The sequence below is a fragment of the Tympanuchus pallidicinctus genome, unplaced genomic scaffold (genome assembly GCF_026119805.1).
Source record: "Tympanuchus pallidicinctus isolate F22 unplaced genomic scaffold, pur_lepc_1.0 scaffold18, whole genome shotgun sequence".
Taxonomy (NCBI): domain Eukaryota; kingdom Metazoa; phylum Chordata; class Aves; order Galliformes; family Phasianidae; genus Tympanuchus; species Tympanuchus pallidicinctus.
This window is the reverse complement of record NW_026294699.1, coordinates 8,262,809-8,284,779: the sequence shown is the minus strand read 5'-3', so window position 1 is coordinate 8,284,779 and position 21,971 is coordinate 8,262,809. Positions and strand designations below refer to the sequence as shown.

General features: G+C 43.7%; 1 protein-coding gene across 2 annotated transcripts; it reads left to right on the top strand.

Moving 5' to 3' along the window:
* The first annotated feature begins 121 nt into the window (after window positions 1-121).
* COG7 (component of oligomeric golgi complex 7) lies at window positions 122-20,080 on the top strand. 2 transcript variants are annotated; one of them, XM_052680533.1, is made up of 17 exons: window positions 122-332; window positions 433-581; window positions 1,449-1,565; window positions 1,728-1,896; window positions 2,714-2,796; window positions 3,533-3,655; window positions 5,646-5,844; window positions 7,964-8,091; window positions 8,393-8,547; window positions 9,677-9,793; window positions 10,317-10,382; window positions 12,122-12,308; window positions 13,215-13,355; window positions 13,783-13,866; window positions 14,806-14,920; window positions 18,391-18,534; window positions 19,285-20,080. In XM_052680533.1, exons 1-17 carry the CDS (start codon window positions 167-169, stop codon window positions 19,449-19,451), a joined length of 2,310 nt encoding a protein of 769 aa, XP_052536493.1. In that variant the 5' UTR covers window positions 122-166; the 3' UTR covers window positions 19,452-20,080. The 2 variants fall into 2 exon arrangements, with proteins under 2 accessions (XP_052536493.1, XP_052536494.1); XM_052680534.1 differs by lacking the exons at window positions 122-332; window positions 433-581 and adding an exon at window positions 637-655.
* Window positions 20,081-21,971: the final 1,891 nt, after the last annotated feature.

Here is a 21,971-nt window from a genome sequence, read left to right as displayed (position 1 = left end):
ATGGCCTCGTGTTTATTTATCGGCGCTCCAGAGGCGGAGCGAGCGGACGGCGCCGTTCCGGGCGGAGCGCCGTGCTGGACGGCCCGGATCCGCCCCGGGGAGGGCCGGCGGTGCCGCGTCGCGGGGCGGGGCGGGGCGCGCTGCCTGCTGGGCCCGGTGCGGAATCATGGATATCTCTCGCTTTATGGCCGATGACTTCGAGGTGAAGAGCTGGGTGAACGCGGCCTTCAGGGCCGGACAGCAGGACGCGGCCGGACAGACGGACGCTCACGCCTCCACCCTGGTGATGAAACTGCAGGTGTTCATCCAGGAGGTCAACAACGTGGTGGAAGGTGACGGGCGGGCGGCGGGGACGTGGCTGCGGGTGTGTGGGAGGGGCGTCGGCTCCTTTCGGCTCTCAGCCCCGCGCCGCTGTGCCGTTCTGTCCCGCAGAAGCCAGCCAGCAGGCCCTGCACAGCATGCCCAGGGTGCTGCGCGAGGTGGAGGCCCTGCGGCAGGAGGCGGCCTTCCTGCGGGAGCAGATGGTGCTGGTCAAGGAGGACATCAGGAGGTTTGAGGAGGACACGGCGCAGTCGATGCAGGTGGGCTCCTGCCTTACTGAGTGACTACAGCAGGGCGTGGAGTCCAGCGTTCACAGAGCTGTTTGTTCTGACCGGTTCAATGAGCTAAAGATGCATGAAACGGCTTCTTTTAGTATTAATGGGAGAAAGGCTTGCACCAGCAACGCAGCCTGCATGTTGTAGAATTATCTGAGTTGGAAAGGTTCTCTAAAGGCCATCTGGTTCCACTCCCTGCACTGAGCAGGGACACCCACAGCTCCATCAGTGCTCAGAACCCCATCCAGCCTGACCGCGGCTGTGTGCAGGGATGGGGCACTGCCTCACCACTCTCACTGTAAAGCGCTTCTTCCTCGTACCCCATCTAAATCGTTCCTGTTTCAATTTGAAACTGTTTCCCCTCATTGCAACAGACCTTGCTGAAGAATCTGTCCTCTTATAGTCCCCATTTATATACCGAAAGACAGCTGTCAGGTCTCCCTGGAGTGTTTCTTTCTCCAGCTCTTCCAGCCTGTCCTTATATTCATCTTTTAACCTGTTTTCATGTCTGTGTCATTACGGACAGCCAAACAGTTTCATCTGCTACTGTTATCAGTTGTAACACTGATGGCCCAGAGTTCTCCCTGCTGATAACAGGGTACCCAGCATCAGGCCAAGTTGCTGCAGAAGTATAAATCAAGGATTTGAGTGAACCTTTGGTAGTTTGGCTTTGGGAAGTTACTTTAATATTGCCATCTGTTTTAGCTAACTCCTGTCTCCTTGTAACAGCTGTGATCAATTCACCCAGTTTTAAAATCCCAACTAAAAATAACTCCCATACTATAAGCAGCTATGGCAGTTATCTTTTGTATCAACAGGCAGTGTACTTTTTTGATTATTATTACTTTCTAGGTCCTGGTAGAGATTGACCGAGTGAAATCTAGAATGCAGTTGGCTGCCGAGTCTCTCCAGGAAGCAGACAAATGGACTACATTAAGTGCAGATATCGAAGAGACCCTTAAAACACAGGTAGAGGCCACAAGGTTATTTTGGTCTTTGGCCCTTCAGGTTTCTAAGAAAACTGTCTTTAAAAGCAGATTGTTGAAGTGATGCTAAGAAGTCATTATGAAACAGGTATTAATGCTTTGTAATGTCATGTTCAATAAGCTGGTTTTCCTCTCCTGGTGGCAGGATGTATCTGCAATTTCAGCCAAGCTAACAAGTATGCAGAGCAGCTTGGCTATGCTTGTGGATACCCCGGATTACTCTGAGAAGTGTGTGCATCTTGAGGCTCTGAAGAACCGCCTGGAGGCCATGGCCAGCCCACAGATTGTGGCTGCTTTTAACTCTCAGTCTGTAGGTCAGTGAGGCTTGATGTCATTTGCTATAAATACAGAGTTTTTATTCAAGAAGTAAAATATTTGGGTAAGGAGATATGTGTGTCCTAAAGGCCCCTGGGTGTGGATTGTGTGCTTTTTGTGGTGCAGCCAGTTGCCAGCTCCTCTGAAGGTAATATGTATCACCAGAGAGCTGGTATTCTCTGACTTTCCTATCTGCAAAGCACTTAAATGACTTTGTGTTCCAGTGCGTCTCCTCTCTGGGTCCTTTTCAGAAAAGAAAGATCTTATTACTAGCTTCTCTAACCCCGTAAGCATTTTCTGGAGAGAGCTGTAGTCATCATTACTGTGGTACAAAACAGACTTGTAAAGAACTTGAGTTTAAAGGCTTTGTATAAGAGGCTGTGTGCTCAGTCAGTTTTCAAACTGCTATTTTAGATAGCAGTTTGAAGAGCAGTGGAAGCAAAATGGAGGACTTACAGGTGTCTTTCAGTTTTGTAGATAGCATCTTTTTTTTTTTTTTCCTGGAAAATGATTTCCTTCTAAGAATTGTTCTGTCCATCTTCTGCTGGAAGCTTTTGCTTGTTATGACATTAAATAAATTAATTGTAAGTCTGCTGCATGTTCTCATGTGAAAGGGGATTTTAGGCAGTTTTTCTTCTATTTGAAAAGATGAGCAAACAGATGATTAAAGTGTGTCCCTCTTCATTTGCCATTGTGCATTTTCACTTAAGAGAAGATTTCTCTTGCTCTGGGGATGTGATCTTTTGTAGGTGTGATGTTTCATCATTGCTTGGAGATCGTTAACTGCCCATTTATTTTTTGTTTTGTTTTAATTAGATCAGGCAAAGATGTTTGTGAAGGTCTTCGCTGAAATTGATCGAATGCCTCAGCTTCTTGCTTATTATTATAAGTGTCACAAAGTAAGTATTTGGATAGTGATGTGGAGAAACGAAAACTTGAATGCTTGCTTGGCTTAGGCTGTAGGGGGAGCTGTTACATCACATTACCTGCTTTGTTCGAAGACGATGGAACCTCTTGGCTCTTAACAACTTTGGTCACTCCTCGTGTTTTGCAAGTAATCCTCCATTGAGGGCTTTGTGTTTCTGTTTTTAAATAAGGATAGGATATGTGCGTTCCGCTTGAGTTATCTGTGTGACCTGTAGTTGTTCTTGCTTTGCTTTTCTTGGAGGTGACAATGTCAGTAGTAACTTTATTGCTGCAACCTGCCAGCTGCTGACTTCTGTAAACTCTTTTCAGGTAAGATTAAAACTTGGAATTCCAGACAGTTCTGTAGCCATAACCTGATCCTCAGCAGTTCTCTCATGACTGTGACTTTTGAGGATTAAGTTCAAGGCTAGGGCTTGCCAGGTATTTCAACTATTGTGTGGGGGTATCGGTTACAGTCTCATTTTATGAGTCAAATACCAATGTTAATTAAAACTTTGAATCAGCTAAGAAGCCTCCAACTTCATGCTGAAAGTTGGTTCCTTCTGTGGTGCTGAATTATGGCAAAGCGTTATGTTAAAATCTGGAGATTCAGGGTGGGTGGTGTTTAGCAGAAGAGCTTTGCTTGAGAAGATCTTGGTTTGCAGTAACAAAATCTAGATCTGTGAGCTGTTGGTTCTCCTCTCAGAATGGTTCTTGTTACCCCTGCAGGTGCAGCTGGTGGCAGTGTGGCAGGATCTTTGCCAGAGTGACTTAAGCTTGAATCGGCAGCTGACTGAACTGTATGACACACTGCTTGGGACCTGGCACTCACAACTTCAGTGGGCAACACAGGTGCAGTCACTCTTTTAATGCTGGTGGGAGAGGTGGTGTGGGAAACGATAAGAATGACCACACTCTTCATCCTCATAAAGCTCAGAGTAATTCATCAGTATTCACTCCTTCAGTTATCCTGTATCCTATCAGTGTAAGACAGGGCTTGCAACCTTCAGTCTTGTCTGACTCTTGAGACAAGATCTGATTTCTGGTATCCTACCAACAGCAAGGTTGCTGTGTTATTGACATTAAAGCTGCTCTATCACTTTCATCTGTATCTTAAGTTAAATCTAATTTGTTGGTGTTGCAAATGTGTTCTGCTGCGTGATGGTTAAAATACCCCAACTGATTTATCCTAGAGGAAACCCTCAAGGTCATACTGGAGCGATTTGTGTCACTTGGAATAAGATATTGGGGGGGCTTCTGCTATCACCCTTTGAAGTTTTTCCTGATGAGAATAATGTGAGATCCCCAAAAGTTGTTGTCTTTCTTCAGTTAAATGAAGGAACGTGTTCATATTGTCAAGCCTGTAAGAGTTTTTCATCCATGAAGGGTAGGAGATTCTTATCTTCATGTTACAAAGTTTGCTCCCAAGTGCTCAGCCTCGTCCTGCACAGGAGCTCAGTGTTTTCTTGTGATGTATTTTTTTCTGCCAAATGATTTGATTGAAGTATGGGTCAGATGTTTTCTTACATGTTAGCAGATATTTTTTAAACTGGGGATTGAAAGAGAGAAATGGCACACAGCACAAGGTTTGTGTCATTTACACTGTGTGCTTCTGCTTTGTGAAGAACTGTTGGACTTCTTTCCTGCTTCTTATGTTTTTATGGTGGCCTTGCTGCAAGTGACTGCTGGTGATCCCAGCTTTCAGAGCAACTGAGAGAATATCTGGCAAGAGTCACAGTGAAAGGCTGTAATGCATGTTATATTACTAGAGTTGAAGGTGGTGCATGTAAATAAAAGTTTCCAGCTGATTACAGTCTTACTAGCCTTTTCAGTGCTGACTTCTTATCTGACCACCAATTTGGCTCCTGACATAGTACTACTGCTTCCTAGCTTACCCACATGTGTATTTTTTTCAACACACGTGTGTAAACTGAGTGTACTGTTTTCAAACGCCGTTCTCTGCCAGCTGATTATTCCAGTGACTACAACTGCCTGAGTTCTGCTGAATTCAGTTTTTGACAAACCATCTTCTGCTGCATTCAAAGTACAGTTTCAATAATAAAGTACCTGTAGACTTGGGTTTCAGTAGCAGCTGGCCTGCATGCTAGGTCAGTGAGATTCCTGCTGTCTTAGCAGACCTTCTTTGCGTTTTTACCATTGGTGGGGTTTTATTCGGTTTGTTTTGTTTGGTTGGAATTATGTCAGTTGAGGCATCTGCAGTCTGTTAGTTCACAAAATGCCATCTTCTCGATCTGTATATCACTGTCTGTCACCAACTGATAGTTCTTTTTAAGCTATGCACTTCAGTCCTATTTTGGGGATACGTTTCACGTTTCTCACGTTTCTGTGATATTTAGAAAGTTCTTTGGTAGTGTCTGGTAATGCGGTCAGTGAGGGCTAAATAGCATTCAGTTCTCCTGTGCCTGATTCTTTCCAGCAGTCCAGATCCCTGCTGATTTCTTTCCTAGCTTTCTACTTCCTGGCTTCAGCATCCTCTGTCTGCTGACAGCATCTGCACACTCATTTGCTCTGCTGCTTTTGCCCCTTTGCTTCAGGAGGAAGGAAGACAGCCTCAGCCATGCTGAGATACGGCGCTGTTGGTGCGAGGGCAGCTCCTGCTGGTGGGCAGCAGCCTATGTTTGGGGTGAGGAGAGAAGATAGCTCTCAGCTGACAGAACCCACTCGGTTTGGAGTAGGACAGTGTGTCAGTGTCTTTGCATAGACGGTGATGTGCGGTTTGTACACTGCAGGGCTCTGTCTGGAAGCTGTTTGCTGCTCTCTGCTGCCTGTTGTGTTCCTCTGTGATAATGTGCTTTTGCTAATAGCTTTTCTGTTACCGCAGGTTTTCAAGAAACCACACGAAATTGTGACTGTGTTGCTGATTCAAACTCTAGGAGCGTTGGTGCCATCCATCCCTGTCTGCCTCAGCACGGCCATGGAGAGAACGGGCCAGGAAACCAAGCTAAGCAAACTGCTGGAGCTCTATGATGCCACTGTCCACTTTGCAAAAGGACTGGAAATGGCCATGCTGCCAAACCTGAGTAGGGTTTCTGCACTGAATTTTTGTTGCACTGTTATGTCAACACCTCTGTACATCTCTGTTCTGAGATTTTGTGTAGTTTGACATGGAGAGAGAGATTATATCTTCTGTAGGATTTGCCACTCACATGGTATTTGTGCCTTTGTGTGTGTGTTGTTTGTGTATGTGTGTGTACAACTTGGCTAAACATATTGACACGGTACTGAATGAGTTTACTAAAGCAGGCCTATTCTAAGTATGCTTACTGCCTTGGATAAATAATATTTAGCAGTTCTCCTTTTACAAGCATTAGCATTTCTTCTACCTAGCAGCTGAGGAAATATCTCTGAGGAAGCTAACCATGGAACCAATTGTGAAAGACCACAAGGAATTAAAGTTGAGGAGGTTTCTGGAATTAAGTAATACCTTAATACTAAATGAGTAAATTTCAAATAGGTTTTCTCTTCCTTTGGATTTTTAAGTTGTATTTGTAGCTTTTCTGTTGATCCTGGATTGTGTATTGAGCTATTGATAGTATGGGACCAGGTATTATTTCTGAACTGTTTGCAGCTTATTCTTTAGCACCATCCTTGACATGTGATTTAGCTAACCAAAGTTTTCCTGACCCTGTGATGTTTGTCACCTCTTTTTGGTCATGATTTGGTGAATAATTCCCACAAACCACAATGCAGCAAGATGCAGTATTTACATAGGATTTATACTTAGCTTTAACTGTAGACTATCTGTAGTCTTACATAATCTAGTAGGGACCCTTCAAAGACTAGGTATGGGAAAATCCTAAAATGGAACATTTTTATTACTGTGTTTCCTGTTTTGATTCTTCATAACATTGTCTTGAGCTATTTAAACCCATATTCTTATTTGATCGTGTAAATTATGATTACTGGGTAGTTTCAGGGAGTATGACTGTTGTTGTGTCTGTTTTTGTTGCCTTCGTGACTGTGTACTCATCAGTCATTTTATATCCTTGGCTTGGCTTAATTTGTGGGTCATAATAGAAGAAATTAAAAAGAAATTGGAAAAATGATGTCACATCCTAGAAGATGATAGAATAGGAAGACAGGGAAGACAGTTGCTGCACTGTTACCTGAGTGGGTATATTTGTTTGTTTGCTTAAAAAAAAAAAAAAATAAGAGGTTTTGTTCTTTGTTACCATTTCTTATGCTGTCTGATGAGATGTTTGGGAACAAGAAATATCTTAAGAATGGAAAGGCTAAGTGACTCAGCAGGACAGAGTCAAACCAGTTCCTACTTGGTGAGGGGAGGGTTCAGTTATGATTCATAGGATAATTCAAGTTGGAAGGGACCTCAGGAGATGATGTAACCTGACCTCCTGTCAGATCAAGGTCCGCTAGGAGCTCAGGCCGTGTTTCGTGTTTTATTCTCTAGTCTGATCTTGGAAGTATCCAGGCATGGAGTCTGCATGAGCTTTGGATAACCTCTTGCTGGCTGTCTGTAAGATGGAAAGCTTTTCTTATAACCAGAATTCAAACTAGTTCTGGTTTGGTGCTAATTTGAGTTTGGCAAAATGCCTGGCAACAAACTGGTGTTCGGTTCTGATTCAAGAAGTAATCGTTCAGACCTGGCTTTTGTTTGGATTTGGTGCAGCTCCCTGCTCAGCAGAATGTCACTGGGAGCCTGAGCTCAAGGTTCCTCGGTTGATGAACATAATGAAGTAGTAGACCTAGGCAAACTGAATTACTACCAGTTACTTCAAATACAAACCACGCTTTCTGATAAACTAGGATTGTACCCTTTGAGTTGTGACTGTAATTTGTTTTGCCCCTCAGACAATTTCAATGCTTCACTGTAAATTGAAATATGTAATAGATTTTTGTCACCCAAGCTGTTTTAGAGCAATGATTGACTTTCGTGAGGTGCTTGTAGAGGCAGAACATCTTGGTTTTAAGAAGCAGGCAGCTTCTTAATAGATAATTTAGATAATGATAATTTTGCTTTAAAAAAAAAAAAAAGAACAACCTTTGTAATTGAGATATAGAGTTGTTGGGCAGCTTTGCAAGGTTACGTAGGCAGAGTGATCTGTTGAAGAACTCATGCATGTTGCTTGAAATAAAATTCTTGTTCATTTACTTGTAGACTAAACATCTGATTCTTTGTAGAGGAGCAGAACTTGGTAAAAGTGATGGAACTGGTAGAAGCGGTGTATCATCCATACAAGCCCTTTCAACTCAAGTATGGAGACCTAGAAGAAGAAAATCTTCTCATTCAGATCAGTGCAGTGCCCTTGGTAATGCAGTGTTCTTTGCTCATCTATGTGAGGGGAGGCTTGAAACTTCTAGTAAATAGGAGGTTCTTTGGTAAAGCCACTGCTCTCTTTTCTCCTTTAACTTTTTTGGCAATATTTCCTGTTTGCTGTGTATTTCGTTACTGTTAAGTAAATTGTGCTGAGATAGCTCCTTTCTTCTCCTCTTTTGTCCCTTCACAGACACCATGCAGATCTGCTAAATGTGCTGGAGGAAAAACTTTATCAGATATTGCTGCCAATCCAGAGGTGGCTTCAGCTTTTCGACCTTTTTGTTTTTATTTAGGAACACTGGGAAGTAATCGACTGTGTCCAGGAACTGAATCATTCAGTCAGCAAACTCTTCATTCTGGCTTCTGGAGCCATTGACAACTGCATTAAACTCACTGATGGACTGGGAGTGTGTGGGCTCCTCAAGGCCCTGAAAGCTCTGTTTGCAAAGTAAAGTGCTTCTAATTACACTGCTGCATGTATCCTAAGGGGTAGCAAGCGTTCGGCGTGCGGCCAGTGACTTTGTAGTTGATGAAAGGTGGCTGGGTGCTGTAGGAATCTGTCATTTTAATTTGTGTCATTTGATATCCCATTCTATCACTTCATTCAGGCAGTGACTATTTCTTAGTGGAAACTTTGAGGATCTTGTGACTGAAGGGAAAATGTCCCTCAGCTGTTTTCTGTTCTAGTTGGGCTGAATTTTGCTTTCTAGTAAATGCTTTTGAGAGGGGAAATGTTTCCAAGGACAGAATGTAAGAAAAAGTAAGTTGATGAAAGTAGAGCTCTGTGGGGAAGTATGTATTTATTGAGACATGCAACTTTGTATTCACAGACTGCCTGTACATGCAAGACGCCCCTGTGAGTGATATTCACCCGAAATTCTTATAACATAATTGACAGCCTATTTAAATGGTATTCCAGTGCTGATTACTTCCTTGTTCTTTCCTGATATTGAAAGAGTTGCTCATATGCTGTTACCTTGCTGTTCTAGGGGGAAGAGGGAAGCGAAAAGCACACTTCTCTGACCTCATCTCCTTTATAGGCAATTACATAGTACTGTAGCATGCCATCAGCTTATGGGCATCATTTGGAAAAAGAAGATAAGTCTGAGGGGGAGAAACAAAATGTTCTTTTAAATTTGTTCTCATCTTGGGGAGTAGCTGAGAAAACAAATTCATGAGATTGTTGTCACTGTGTTCCTGGAACAAGGGCCAAGTGATGCAGTCTTATAAACTGTCTGTTCTCTCCTAGGAGAGGTGATTAGTGCAGTGATAACAAAAATGTCTTGCTCATGCATCATTACAAGTGTGAGGAGTTCCTAATAACCCATACGCAGCAAATTGAAGTAGCAGGCACGCAATCTGAGTTTCTCCCTGACTTCTAACGTAGGCTTCGGTGGACAGTGGCTATTCGGGTTTTCACGTGTACGTGCTTGGGCTGAAACAACAGTGTTTTTCTCAACTCTTGTAATATGTCTGGTTCTTACTTCACTCTTGTAGAGGTCTGAGTGAGCAGAGCACAGGATCTGCAGTAAGTTGCTCTCTGGACTATTGTCACACACCAGTTCTTGTCTTTTCAGGTACACATCTGACTTTACAAATACATTGCAGTCGATACGAAAGAAATGTAAGCTGGATGATATTCCATCAGACTCCCTTTTCCAGGAGGACTGGACTGCATTCCAAAACTCTGTTCGGTAAAAGGGCTTTTTTTTTTTTTTTTTTTTCCTGTCCCAGAGCTGATTTTCTATCAGAGTTAGAAAGGAATTACGTGGGGTCAGTTTACGCAAGTTCTTAGTGCAGAATGCAGGGCTGTGCCTACTTAACTGCACTACTATTAGTGGCTGGGTTTCAGGTTGCTGCTGGCACAGTAAGGGCTGTGAGACCCCCCCCCCTCCCCCCCCAATGTGGGGCAAGACTGCCTGTTGTAGCACTTGAAATACCGGCAGCTCTTAGAAATGTTCCCAGTGACGCTGAGCTGGTATTAGCCATGATGACAGTAAATAACGTGTGGATGAGGCTGTCTGGCAAAAGTTTGACAGCAGGATGTTAAGCAATGGGTGCAGAGTTGGTAGCCATGTTAAAAGTTGTCCTCTGAGAACTCTGGTTTGGTTCTCCCATTTTTAAAAATGCATTTACCCCTTTGGTAGTGGGTTCTCCAGGGGTCTGGTATTATCTGCCTAAAATTACAAAGTATGTTTTTGTTGTGTTCTTTCCCAGAATAATTACTACTTGTGGTGAGCTTCTTCGTCAGTGTGGAGACTTTGAGCAGCAACTGGCCAACAGGTGAGCGTTGCTGAATTGAATACATAAAGTGTCTCCATAGATAACAAGGCAAAATAAATCCCAATGTGCTTTCCCTTTCTAGACTGTAGAGGGGGGAAAAAAAGCCACAATGATTGTTTTCTCCCCATCTTTTGAAGCATCGGAGATGGATCAGAAAGTGTTTCACTCAGTTCTGTGCTCTGAGACAGTCATAAGAATCCATTTCCATGGACAGATGGATGATGTCTTGTTCACCTGGCTGGGCATCAAATGGACTAGGTTTTGCTGAGGAAGGAATTTTCCACTGGATCACTTTGTCAGTATTCTTGTGCTGCCCCCACGCCCCCAGTGACATGGGGTGTGAATCATTTGCACTTGTGTGTGCCTTGACCAATCAGTTCCTTGTAACACGAGGAGCCTAAAGCACAGGTAGCATGTTTGTCTTCTGTTGCTTGTAAGCAGTGCGCGGTTCAGCCTCTTGTATGTTCCCATGCTTTATTCTGGCTAAAGTGGCTGTATGTGATGTAGTACACAGCAGCCTGCAGCACCCAGGAGTTTATTCCATGTTTTCTAGACTTGGAGAGCCCTCTCCTCCCTTTTTCATCCCACTATTTGTGCAGTCTTTGAGTTGCACAGTAGAGTGAGAGCTGGCTGTGATTGGTGCCTGCCACTAGTGAAGGCTCTCTCCCTTAAGGGATGTAAAGGCAGCATTGATGCTTGAAGGCACTTAGCTGTTCTTGAACAATGAAAAACTTGCGTATTTTTTAATTCCTCCTGTCTTGACTGGAAGATTTAACCTTGTACTGAAAAACATGTATATAAAATACATATTTGGTACATGTTTATGTGAATATATATTCATATAGATACGTATGTATATGTGCTATGAATATAAGTGCCACAAATAAGCCAAGATGCAGTCACCAGTACCTTGGGTACAGTTTTACAGCTGTGTTAAGCTGATCCACAAGGTGATATGACCAGAAAGTAACCAGATATAACCAGAAAGTAAAATTGGTCAGTTTGGTGATATGACCAGAAAGTAACCTTGTTTGAAGAGGAATGCTTTTCATTTAGATTGGCAGATAGCAGTCTGAGTCTGTCTAATCAAATGCTGTGCAGTGCAAAGGACAAAAGAATTTGGACAGAAGTACCATGATTTCTGCTCTTAAGCTGTTCATAACTGCACACCATGAGTTACCTAGTGATCAAACCAGAGAAAAGATTTATACCCTGGATCTACTGCTTCTGAGACCCCAAAGGCAATGGGGCTTAATTTGCTGTGTAAAAGGGAGTGTCCTGTTATTGCTATACACCTCCCTTCTGGAAGCTGTGAAAACCTGGTTTCAAAACATTCCTACCAATACTTTGAAATCTCTACGTTATCTTTTTGCAGTGATTTTGCTACTTTTTTTTCTCCTATTTTAACATTCAGTGTAATTGTTTCTTTTCCTCTGTCTCTGGAGGGCTCACTGGGCAGTAGGCTGCTCAGTAGGAAGCTGTGAGCCATCTGTGCTGCAGTCTTCCAGCTGTGGGAGGGAAGGCATGCAACTGAATCACCTGTCATCTCCCAAGAGAAGGTAGAGCTATAATCACAGACTGTCAAAAGGGTGACTGAGTCAGAGGCCCCAGTAGTTCTGATTGCTACTTTTTCTCTTATTTATGTTGAGATGCTGCCAGGGGTTTTCCTTGGAGCAACAGGAAGACAGCAGTGCAAATTTTGCAGAATGTTGCTGGTGACTGTTTGCACTTGTTTTTAGGATTTTGTCGACTGCTGGGAAGTATCTCTCGGACTCCTACAGCCCCTGCAGCTTTTCTGGCTTTCAGGATACCAGTGCTACAGAAAAGAAGAGCAGTGTGAAGAATCCCTGGCAGGAATACAATTACCTTTTAAAGGAGAATCCATCTGAGTATGGCAGCCTTATGGAAACGCTGTACACCCTGAAGGTAGCCTTCAGAGAGAGCCTGCCTTTATAGCAAGCTGCTGTTGGGTGCACAGTTGGAAGATGAGGCCTGGATTCCCTCATCAGAGTGATTGGGTTTTTAATCTTTTGATGGGCTATGTTCTAATAACAGTCTGCTGAGAAATGACATGTTCAAACCTAGAAAGTCTGGGCTCACTTCATCTCTTTCCCATATCCTGTCTGTTTTGTGAACAAACTCCTATCTGTTCAGGCGGGGGAGATTTTGTCACAGAAAGCATTGGGATGATAGTACTGATGATGGAGATCTCAAATTTTGCACTTCACATCTTCTCAAGACTTTCTTTGCCACTTACACTCCATTACCACATCTATTCTGAAATATAATTCTGCAAGACCATTCATGCTTGCATTTGTGAACAGGGCAGAATGACTGTAGTTGTCTTCTTGTAGAGCTGAGTTATGTTTGCTGTCATCATGGACTTGCAACACTGAGGTCAATTTTATGATTTGTCTCTTATTTTCTCAAAATGTTTTGATTTCTTTTGTGCTTAATTTACCTGCAATTTGTACAGCTGTGCCATGAGTACGTTGACTTTAAACTTTTACTAAACAGTTCCACGCGTGCTGTTCATGTGAAATAGTTAATTAGAAGAATCGTTTCTCACTATCCGGCCTGTGCAGCACCTGGTATGGCTGGAAAGTGATGCTGAATTTTTTGTTAGAAATTTCAGGAAGCAATGCTCAGTTTCTGTGGCAAATAAGCAGTTGGAATAGGGCATCCTGAAAGAAACCGGTTCTAGCATGGCAGAGGAATGCTCTTTTCATTAGGATGGCCAAATGAAGACCCCTTTGAGAACATTAACACAGCCTTTCTGCAATCAGCTTAGTGTCATCTGCGTGTAAAACTGTATCTGTGTGTTTGTGTTAGGAGAAGGGGACGAGTAACCACAACTTGCTGTCTTCATCTCGGTCTGCGCTCAGCCGCCTCAACCAGCTGGCACACCACTTGGCTTTTGATTCCGTGTTTCTTCGCATCAAGCAGCAGCTCTTACTTGTTTCAAAGATGGAGGTGAGTAATGGGGACACTGATCTGATCTGCTCCGTGGTGGGGTTTACCCATGGGATACCTTAGGGTGGAGCACAGCTCGATATTGCTTACCTTTCTCATTTTCAGAAAGTTTCCCTGTGGTATCACCTTTCTCCCCTTGAGCAGTGCTCAGTGGGAAACAGCAGGCAGCTGTGTCTGGTTGTTTTTTTGAGATGCTGTTTTTCTAACCCATGTGAGCGTGTATTTCCCACGGGGTTCTGTGTGGAAAGGGTGTGTATGTTTTGGGGCTGTAGGAGGACAAGAGAAGCAGCTTGTTCACCATCTGTCTTCTGATTTCTAGAAGTTCATGGGTAGTCTTTGTGTCGCTGAGTGGTCCCTTCCCAGAATGCTTACAGACTTTGTGTTTCAGAGAGCCATAGATTTGTTCTGCTGTGTGTTTGCCTTGCAGAGTTGGACCTCTGGTGGCGTTGGTGAGACCCTGACAGAGGACCTGCCAAACTTCAGCCTCACTCCTCTGGAATATATCAGCAATGTAAGAGCATGAGAGGATAGTTACTGGGAGCCCAACTCTGAGGGGGGGAGATCTCTTCTATGTTTCACCGTTTCTTAGCAAAATCTTAGTATTTGTTTAAATTGTAATATGATGGTGATAGATCCTCTCAGTGGCCAGGTTCTCGTTAATTGTGCCATTCTTTGTAGCTTTTATGAAATCTCTGTCAAATCCTGGAATAGCAAAATAACTTTGGGAGCACAAGGAGAGCTTCTTAATTGAGCTGTGCTGCTTTCAGTGTTAACTCTTGTAACGGGATGGGAAAGTCAGCAGCTGTTTCTAGTGGTGAATACTGAGCATAGCTTAATAATGCAGCTCGTGTAGCAGAGAAGTTCCTGCAATGTGTACTGGAGTGATTTAATCATACTGCAAAGCCAAAAAAGGCTTGAGCTCTTACCTTTCTAATCCCTATATGATTTGTTGTTTTTTGTTTCTGATGGAATAACAATGAAACCTTTCTGACGCTGGGGTGTCCTGAGCTGAAAAGTAGAGTGAGCTCATCACTGCTGAGGCACTCCTCAGATACGTGCTGCTGAACAGCATGGAAATTCCACTCGTGTTCTCCTGGTTGGTGTTCTAAATTACTGTCAACTGTGCAGTTCAGATGTTACAATTAGCTGTCACCTTATGTTTTTAAAGCTTTATTTATTGAATAGAAATGGGTATTCAGCCAAGCTGTGAGATAACTTTGTTGTGAGTAGTTCTGATTCTAGCTATTTGAGGACTTCAGTGAGGTTTGGAAAGGTCCTGGGAAGTTGTCAGGTAAAGTTTCAAGAATAGGTTGCTACTGAATTTCCAGGTGTCTTTCTAAATAACACCATTCAGCAGCAAATTGCTTTCAGTTGTGGTTTGCTGCAGTTGGCTTTTTTCTCAAGCAAAGCAATTTGTTTGGTGACTCAGCTCTTTGTGCTTTTATTCTAGATTGGGCAATATATTATGTCGCTTCCTCTCCACCTTGAACCATTTGTCACTCAGGAAGATTCTGCTTTGGAACTGGCATTACATGCTGGAAAACTGCCTTATCCCCCAGAACAAGGTGAGGTGAAACCAAAGATGATGTGTCTGGTGGAAAGTTTTCACATTTTTGACCTCGTGTGGGTATGATCTGATACGGTAACTCTGAGTTACCTCAAACTCTCTGTTTGAGATCCATTTTCTACCATCTGCTTGTGCTGTTTCTTTCAAGAGTCTCTAAATGATAACTAAAACTTCTCTGTAGTTTTGTTCAAACTGGATGCTTTAGTTCAGCTTATTTAAGGATGCAGGGTATGAATTACTACGGTATCATAGCTGGAGCAGTATCTGATATCCTAGGTGCTTTCTCACATGTAGTGAGTACCTGATATGCCGTCTCTTGTCTTTTGAGGGTGATGTGCTGTCATTACCATTGTTTTTGTGGTGCTCGCTCACAACACAAATCTGTGGTGGCTTCAGTTGGAGCTTGGGCTGCTATCGTCTCTGGCTTTGCACCTTTTGCTTTGGTAGTGTGGTAAATGAGTTCTGGGAGTGGATCAGGCCAAAAATAAGGTATTTTGCAGTGAATTTTGCAGAACTGGTTTTCAAGCAGGAGAATGCCTTGAACCAGAAGTCATAGTGTGAGGAGGAGAAGCTGCAGGGAGCGAGGCTGCTTTGATCTTGCCTAGCAAACTTTTGCTGCTCCGTAACTATGGCTCAATTGTAGCCCTGGGCCTTTGCTGCAGCTTAGTTCTTCAGTGATGTTTTGATGCCAAATACTTTCCTATTTTTCTGCTCCTTTTGCTGTGATCAGACTTTGCAGTGCTTGTGTGTGTGGTAGGCTGAAGCAGACCTGCATGGTCCTGTTAAAAGCAAATTAACTTTTTGAGAAAACATTCTTAATTGCTGAAGATAATCCTGGTCTTATGGCTGTTTTGGCAAGAAGGAATTGCTAAGGGCTTTGCCCTTGATATTTCAGGTCAGTACATTTTACTCTAGTATCTCCTATTAAGCTCAAAAGCAGTTTGCTGTGTTTCATTTAGTCCTCAGGGGACCAGTTTTTGCCCTGCAAGTGGAAGCATTCGGGTGCCAAAGCTCTTATGCTCAGACAGAAGACATCTGGGTCTGTGTGCAGCATTCAAGCAAAACAAGTCATTTTAAATCAGCTTGGGAATAAAGTAAATGGAGCTCCTTGAGCCTCGCATTAAGACTTGCTTTACAGTTCCTGGTTGTTTTTGTTGCCTGTTCTCTGTTTATGGTATTTTCATGTATTTCCTGGAATAGGGATGTCAGCACATGATACCATCTTCTAACTTTGCCTTTGTCATTATTGCATAGAAGGCTGAGATAACCTTGCCAAATTTGGTTTGATAGCTGGAGCTTTATTCATTGCTAGGTTGTATTCTTCTTGCCACAGCCCAGTGCTAAGAATCTAGGTTAAAGTGAAAACCCAGTGACAGAAAAGGCTTCCCAGTGTCGCTGCTTTTTGGAGGAAGAATCTGAGTTATTGATGTCCAACATTGTTTTCTTTGTATTTGACAATATTAAAATGTGCTTGGTTTGTGTTTAGCTGTATTTGTGTACTGGGAGGTGGCAGGGAGGAAAGTCTTGTGAACTAATTGTCTTGTTTGAACAGGTTCTCAACTTAACTTTTATGGCTTCTGCTCCTTATCATGTCTACTGCTGTACAATTCACACAGTTGCTTGGCTGCCTAACAGCCCGATGAAGGAGGACCCTTGCTCCAGCTTTGCAGTCCTGCCCTCTTCTTTGTGCTGATTCCATGGCATGGCCACTCTTTAACTCCACAGGAAAGTGGCTGGTGTTTGTTTTTTTTTTTTTCCCTTCTGGGCTTGTTTCTCTCAAGATCCATCAATAAAGGGATTTAAATCAGCTTCCTAAAAGTCCTGTGACGCACCAGAGCCGTGCAGGAGTGCAGAGCAAGGAACAAGTGAAGAGATAGAATCTTGTAACCATGTTTAGAAGCAGTGAATTGTTAGTTTGGCTGGCCCTCTTGTGTGATGCCCTTGCATCAGTGGTCATATGGTGTGTTCTTGACCCCAGACAGTATCCAAACTGGGGTCCTCAAGACAGCTGCTGTGGGATCTGACCCAGCATGAAGTAGCTCAGCTGTCAGACCCTGATGAAATGAAATGAGAATGTCCCATAAGCTTAACCTTACATTTATCAGTTGTGTTAAACAAACAAACAGAATGTGGCTGCCTCTGCAGTTTTCCACGACCTTGCTCATAACCAAAGACCCTTCATTTCTTGTTAAAGAGGGGGACTCACTGAGCTCTTTTCCACAGGAAAAGGTTATTTGTTCTTAAGCAGGACAGTAATGCTGTTTGCTAGTAAACAGGCCTTCCTCCTACCTCTTTTCTCTGTAAACCCAGGGAAAAACCTCCAGTTATACCTTCTGTGACGCGCTAAGCTACGCCTACCTGTTATAAAGGTTAGGAGCCCACGGTCAGAAACTTCCCTGCAGTCTGTCTTGTTTCAGGACAGGTTTTGCATCTTTGAGAATTCATTTTCTTAATGTCCACCCCTGTGTTCTGTCCCTGCAGTCAGGATCTTGCTCAGTGAAGATACAATTCTGAAATGCTGACCATTTCAGTTAAATGTCTTTTCCATACTGTTTCAGCTCCAGCTGCAAAGTCGTTAAAGCTTCACTGCTGTCTGTGCTACCTGAGTTTTAGTGGTCAGATACCAGCTGGAATGATAAAAACCATGCACTGAGGGAAGTGCAGTGACTGCTGAGACAGCACTGGTGCAGTTGTTTTTTCTTAAGACTTTTTCCCTAGAGCACACTTAGAAGCCCTACAGAGTTCTTTCTGTATGTTTTTCATTCATTTCTTGCAGCGAGCTGAGTTTTGGCTCACATTGATTCTTCAGATGGCAGTGCATACCTGTTATTCTTATCCTGTTGTGTTTAACAACAGTGCTACTTGTCAGCAGGTTGGCAGCCCAGGATCATTGGCTGCAGTTTGTCTCCTGACAGTCAGTGTTTGCACTGACAGTCAACGTTGTGTAGGGCTTGGTGTTTCTCATCTTCTTTTGTAGCCTTCTGAAAATACACAATTTAGGTTTTAACACTTTATCAGCATGAAGTGTTTACATGTTTAATGGTTTCTTAGTTTTTCAAAACACTGATGAACCCAGAGTGCCTTTAAGACATTGAAAAAAGCTGTGAGTCTTTGTCACTGTTGTAGTTTTTAAACTGGGCCTTGAAGATGGCCCTTTAGAATGTGCTGAGGAGTGGCTGTGATCTCAGCCTGCTCACCAGTCAGCCCTTCAGAAATTGTCTGGAGGAGTGAAAGAGGAAAGCAGAGTGTTTTGGGTCCTGAGCTAACTTTCCATGTTACTTTGCATTCGTGGAAGATTTGTAGCTGCTCTGCTTCGAAAACAGCTGATGAACTGAATCCTAATGAATCCCTTAACGTCTTAGTGGAGAAAAAGTCAACCACTTGCAGATTGACTGCTTACAAAACCAGAAAGTGAAAGTGAGTGAGACTGCTGATCTCTGACTGTGCTAATGTGAATTTTCTGTCCAGGAGATGAACTACCTGAGCTGGACAACATGGCTGACTACTGGTTGGGCTCCATCGCCAGAGCTACGATGCAGACTTACTGCGAGGTCATCCTGCAGATACCAGAGCTCACGGTGCATTCCACAAAGCAGCTTTCCACAGACGTTGGTAAGGCTGGTGCACGTGTTGTCCTGAGAAGTGTTGCTGTGGCACACGGGTTCTTTCATTGCTTTAGGGACTGCAGTGTGGGTTTCTCCTTTAGTTGTGAGCGTGTTTATCTGGCACGTTGCATGGAGGAGTGAGTGGTTCACAGCTTTTGCTGTGTTTGGTTGCATCTGTCTTGGATTAACTGACAGTCTTTCTGCACTGAAGGTGTTTGATGACTGAAGTTGCTTTCAGCATGGAGAAATTTTCAAGAACAAAGTGAGAGACAGTTGGCATGTATCTGTTTCTGTCTTCTCCCATGCCAGCAGAGTGACTGAGGGAGGACTGATAGGAAGGTGTTGGGAAAATGGTTTTGTAGTCATTTGAGGTGCTTTTTTTCTTATCCTAAGCTCTTGAGAGTGTCATCACAAGATCACAGTGATTGGTAACAAGTTATTTCCAAAGTTTTTTGCCTTTGAAAATGCAATTGTGATCTGTGACCATAGTGACTGACCGCCCTGGGAATGTCATGGTGCAGATCATGACACATGCAGAATATGTCTCAGCCCTCTGAAGAGAGCAGTTATCTAATAGAGTACAGGAAGCCAAAAATGCTCATCAGTACAGTTGGATTCCAAATACGCTGCAGTTTTTCTGTGATTTTGATCTAGCAGTGACAGAATTCTGGCTGTCATGCAGAACAACTATTATTTGAGTGCTGCTTGCACAGAGCCTGATGCCCATTCAAATACGTGTTTATCTTTCGTCTTGCAGATTATCTAATAAATGTGATGGATGCCCTTGGCCTTCAGCCATCAAGAACACTGCAAAATATTGTAACTCTGTTGAAGGCAAAGCCAGAGGACTACAGGCAAGCTGCAAAAAGTGTGCCTCGCAGAATGGCCAGCAGCATTGCTGCAATGAGGGGCCTGGAGTGTTAGCTGTAATGCCCACACTGCTCAAGGGCTGAACTGGTTTGAGTTTTCTTTTTAATTCCATATCAATTTTGTGAAGACTGTGAAAATGTCTCTGGAAATGAGAAGGATTTATTTCTGAAGGACGTGTAATAAAAGCCTTTGTCTAGGAAAAGCCGGTTCCGTTTTTGCATCTTTACAAGTGTGGAAAGGTATCCTGCCACCAAATTTGCCAAAAACTGTCTGGATAATATTGAGCAGTGCTGACTTCTAAGCAGAAATGTTCTGCTGCTCACTGGGAGGTCCGCGCTTCGTGGCGGTGAGATGACTGGCTTTGTCAGAACAGTTTAATCAATTCTGAATCTGAAATTACGGGGTAGGTGCAACAGAGATCAACCGATTGGAAGCCCTCTTACCTGGGGGCGGTGGTCATTGCTCAAGTCTGTCATTATTCACAATGTGAAGAAGGCAGTCTCATCAGTTAGCAGAACAGGCATGATCAAGCTCAATTCTGAGAATAAAACCAGTTTTGTAAGTTGTGGTTGAGATTGATGTGTTCTACTGAAGGCTGTGACGAGTGTAAGAAATCTAATGTGAGTTTTGTTTTCTTGTAAAATTCATTAAAACCAGGTCTGCCAGATCTGTCCCTCTTTCCCTGCAGTCCTGCGTGTGTTCTGTCACTCAGACATTTGTTTAATAGCACACATGTGATGTGCACATACAGACTTATACTTTACCAGGTGTATTCTTAAAGTGAAAGTGGGTTCCTTTGCTGTTCTCACCTGGACTAGGGTGATGTTTTACTGACAAGAAAAAAAAGTAAGGAAGTGAAGAAAGCAAGTGTGCTTTATAAACAGTTTTTGGACTTTGCTCTGAAACACTTTTGGTTCCAAAATTTGTGGGAAATTGAAGTATGTTTTCTGTTACGCTCTTTTCTTGTTGATGTTTTCAGTTAAATTATTATTCTCTTTGTTTGAAAGCATGGAAAGTCTATTCAGAAATCTTCCAGTAAGAGGGAAATCTGGTGCTGTGCTGAACCAGAGCTTCTCAGGTGTCTGGCTGTGCTGTGTCCATGTGCACAGTGAGCTGAGCCTTCCCGCGGGCAAACCCTTCATACATGTACACTTATCTGCCTGATGCAATCAGTCCATTTGGGGAGAGAGCTAAGCTAGTAAAGAGCCTAAGTCAAGTGCCTGAGACACTTTCCACTTTTATTAGTTGTCAGACGCCCTCAATAAACCAGCAGTAACTGGAATAGTAAACTGTCCATGTCCTGCCAGAGTACACATTGTTCCAATTCACCGTCGGGGTGAGAGGGGCGAATCTCATTGTTTGTGCCTCTCCCATCTTTTTCCTGCCTCGCAACTGGAAACTGAGGGTTTCTGTGGCTGTCTCACCTGCTGTTACTGCAGTGCAGAGGGCAAATGGCCCTGGGCAGGCACCCAGCTGGGGCCAAAGGTGCCTGGAGCTGAAGGTGCTGGGGCTGGGGCCGGCGCTGCCTTGTGCTCTCACTGCAGCAGCAGCAGCTCAGGCTGGAGCCACGTAAGTTCCCAGTGTGTCCAGAGCATCTCGGCCTGAAACTTTAAACATTGAGTCTTAGAAAATTTAAGGCTGTGAATATTCCAGTGCGGTGTTATCTTGCAGCTGTACCTGCAGCAGCCCTAGACCAGGAATGCACTTGCAATTAAGGGATTGGCTTGTTCAAGGAACTTTGAACGCCGAATTTCCTTGCAGAGAAGATACATCAGTGATAGTGCAGCTTAAGCAAAGGAGCCATTGTCTCCAGTAGGTGAACAGTAGGAAGCAACAGCGCTCATAATTGCAGATATAAACAGCATTTCTTATTGTCCTATTTGTTCTTCATATGCCTGCACCCTTCAGGTCCTCACATTCTATGCCTGTAATACTGCTGTGGGTAACCTGAAGGCGTTTTCCTGTGAGGAGGGTGACGTGCAGTGCCTGCTTGCTGATCACACAAAGCCTGGACTGGAGACCCATCGCTTCTTTGGTCCTTTAGAAGCCAAGGGAACTTGAGTCGTGAATACAATTTACTGTTTGAACACTCAGGGACTTCGTGCTCCAGGCAATTAGTCAAGGTAAATCTGTCCCTCTGTATCTTTCTTTGTTTGTTGATATGCGCAGAAAAGGAAATGTAAGCATAAAGGCTGTGGGCAGCAGTAACTGGTTCCAGCCCATGTGAATGTGGCAATCTGGAACAGGCTCCTGCTTTAAGAACAGTTTGTGATGAGAAGCTGCTGGGATTTCAAGACCTTTGCTTTTCTGACCCGTGCTTCCACCTGTGTGCGTGCAGACTGGGGCCCTCCGCCTGTCAGAAACATAGGAAACAAGCAGTGCAAATGGCTCTGCGAGAAGCAGTTGTGTCCAGGCCGGCATTTCACCCCACTTGTTTCTGTACACAGTTGTCACAGTTTGGTGTTTAGCGTGCACGAGATGAGGTGCTTTGTGCTATGGACGTGTCCAGATGTGGGAGCACCGTGGGATGTGGTTGGTGGCAGCCGGGCTCACTGCCTCTCTGTGGGCAGCACT

What these genes read in the sequence shown, in the direction of transcription:
- COG7 (XM_052680533.1), top strand. Translation starts at nt 167, where the DNA reads ATGGATATCTCTCGCTTTATGGCCGATGACTTCGAGGTGAAGAGCTGG. An exon ending in AACTTCAGTGGGCAACACAG is followed by an intron (nt 3,656 to 5,645) that starts GTGCAGTCACTC and finishes CTGTTACCGCAG; the next exon opens with GTTTTCAAGAAACCACACGA. An exon ending in GCCTTATCCCCCAGAACAAG is followed by an intron (nt 14,921 to 18,390) that starts GTGAGGTGAAAC and finishes TTTTCTGTCCAG; the next exon opens with GAGATGAACTACCTGAGCTG.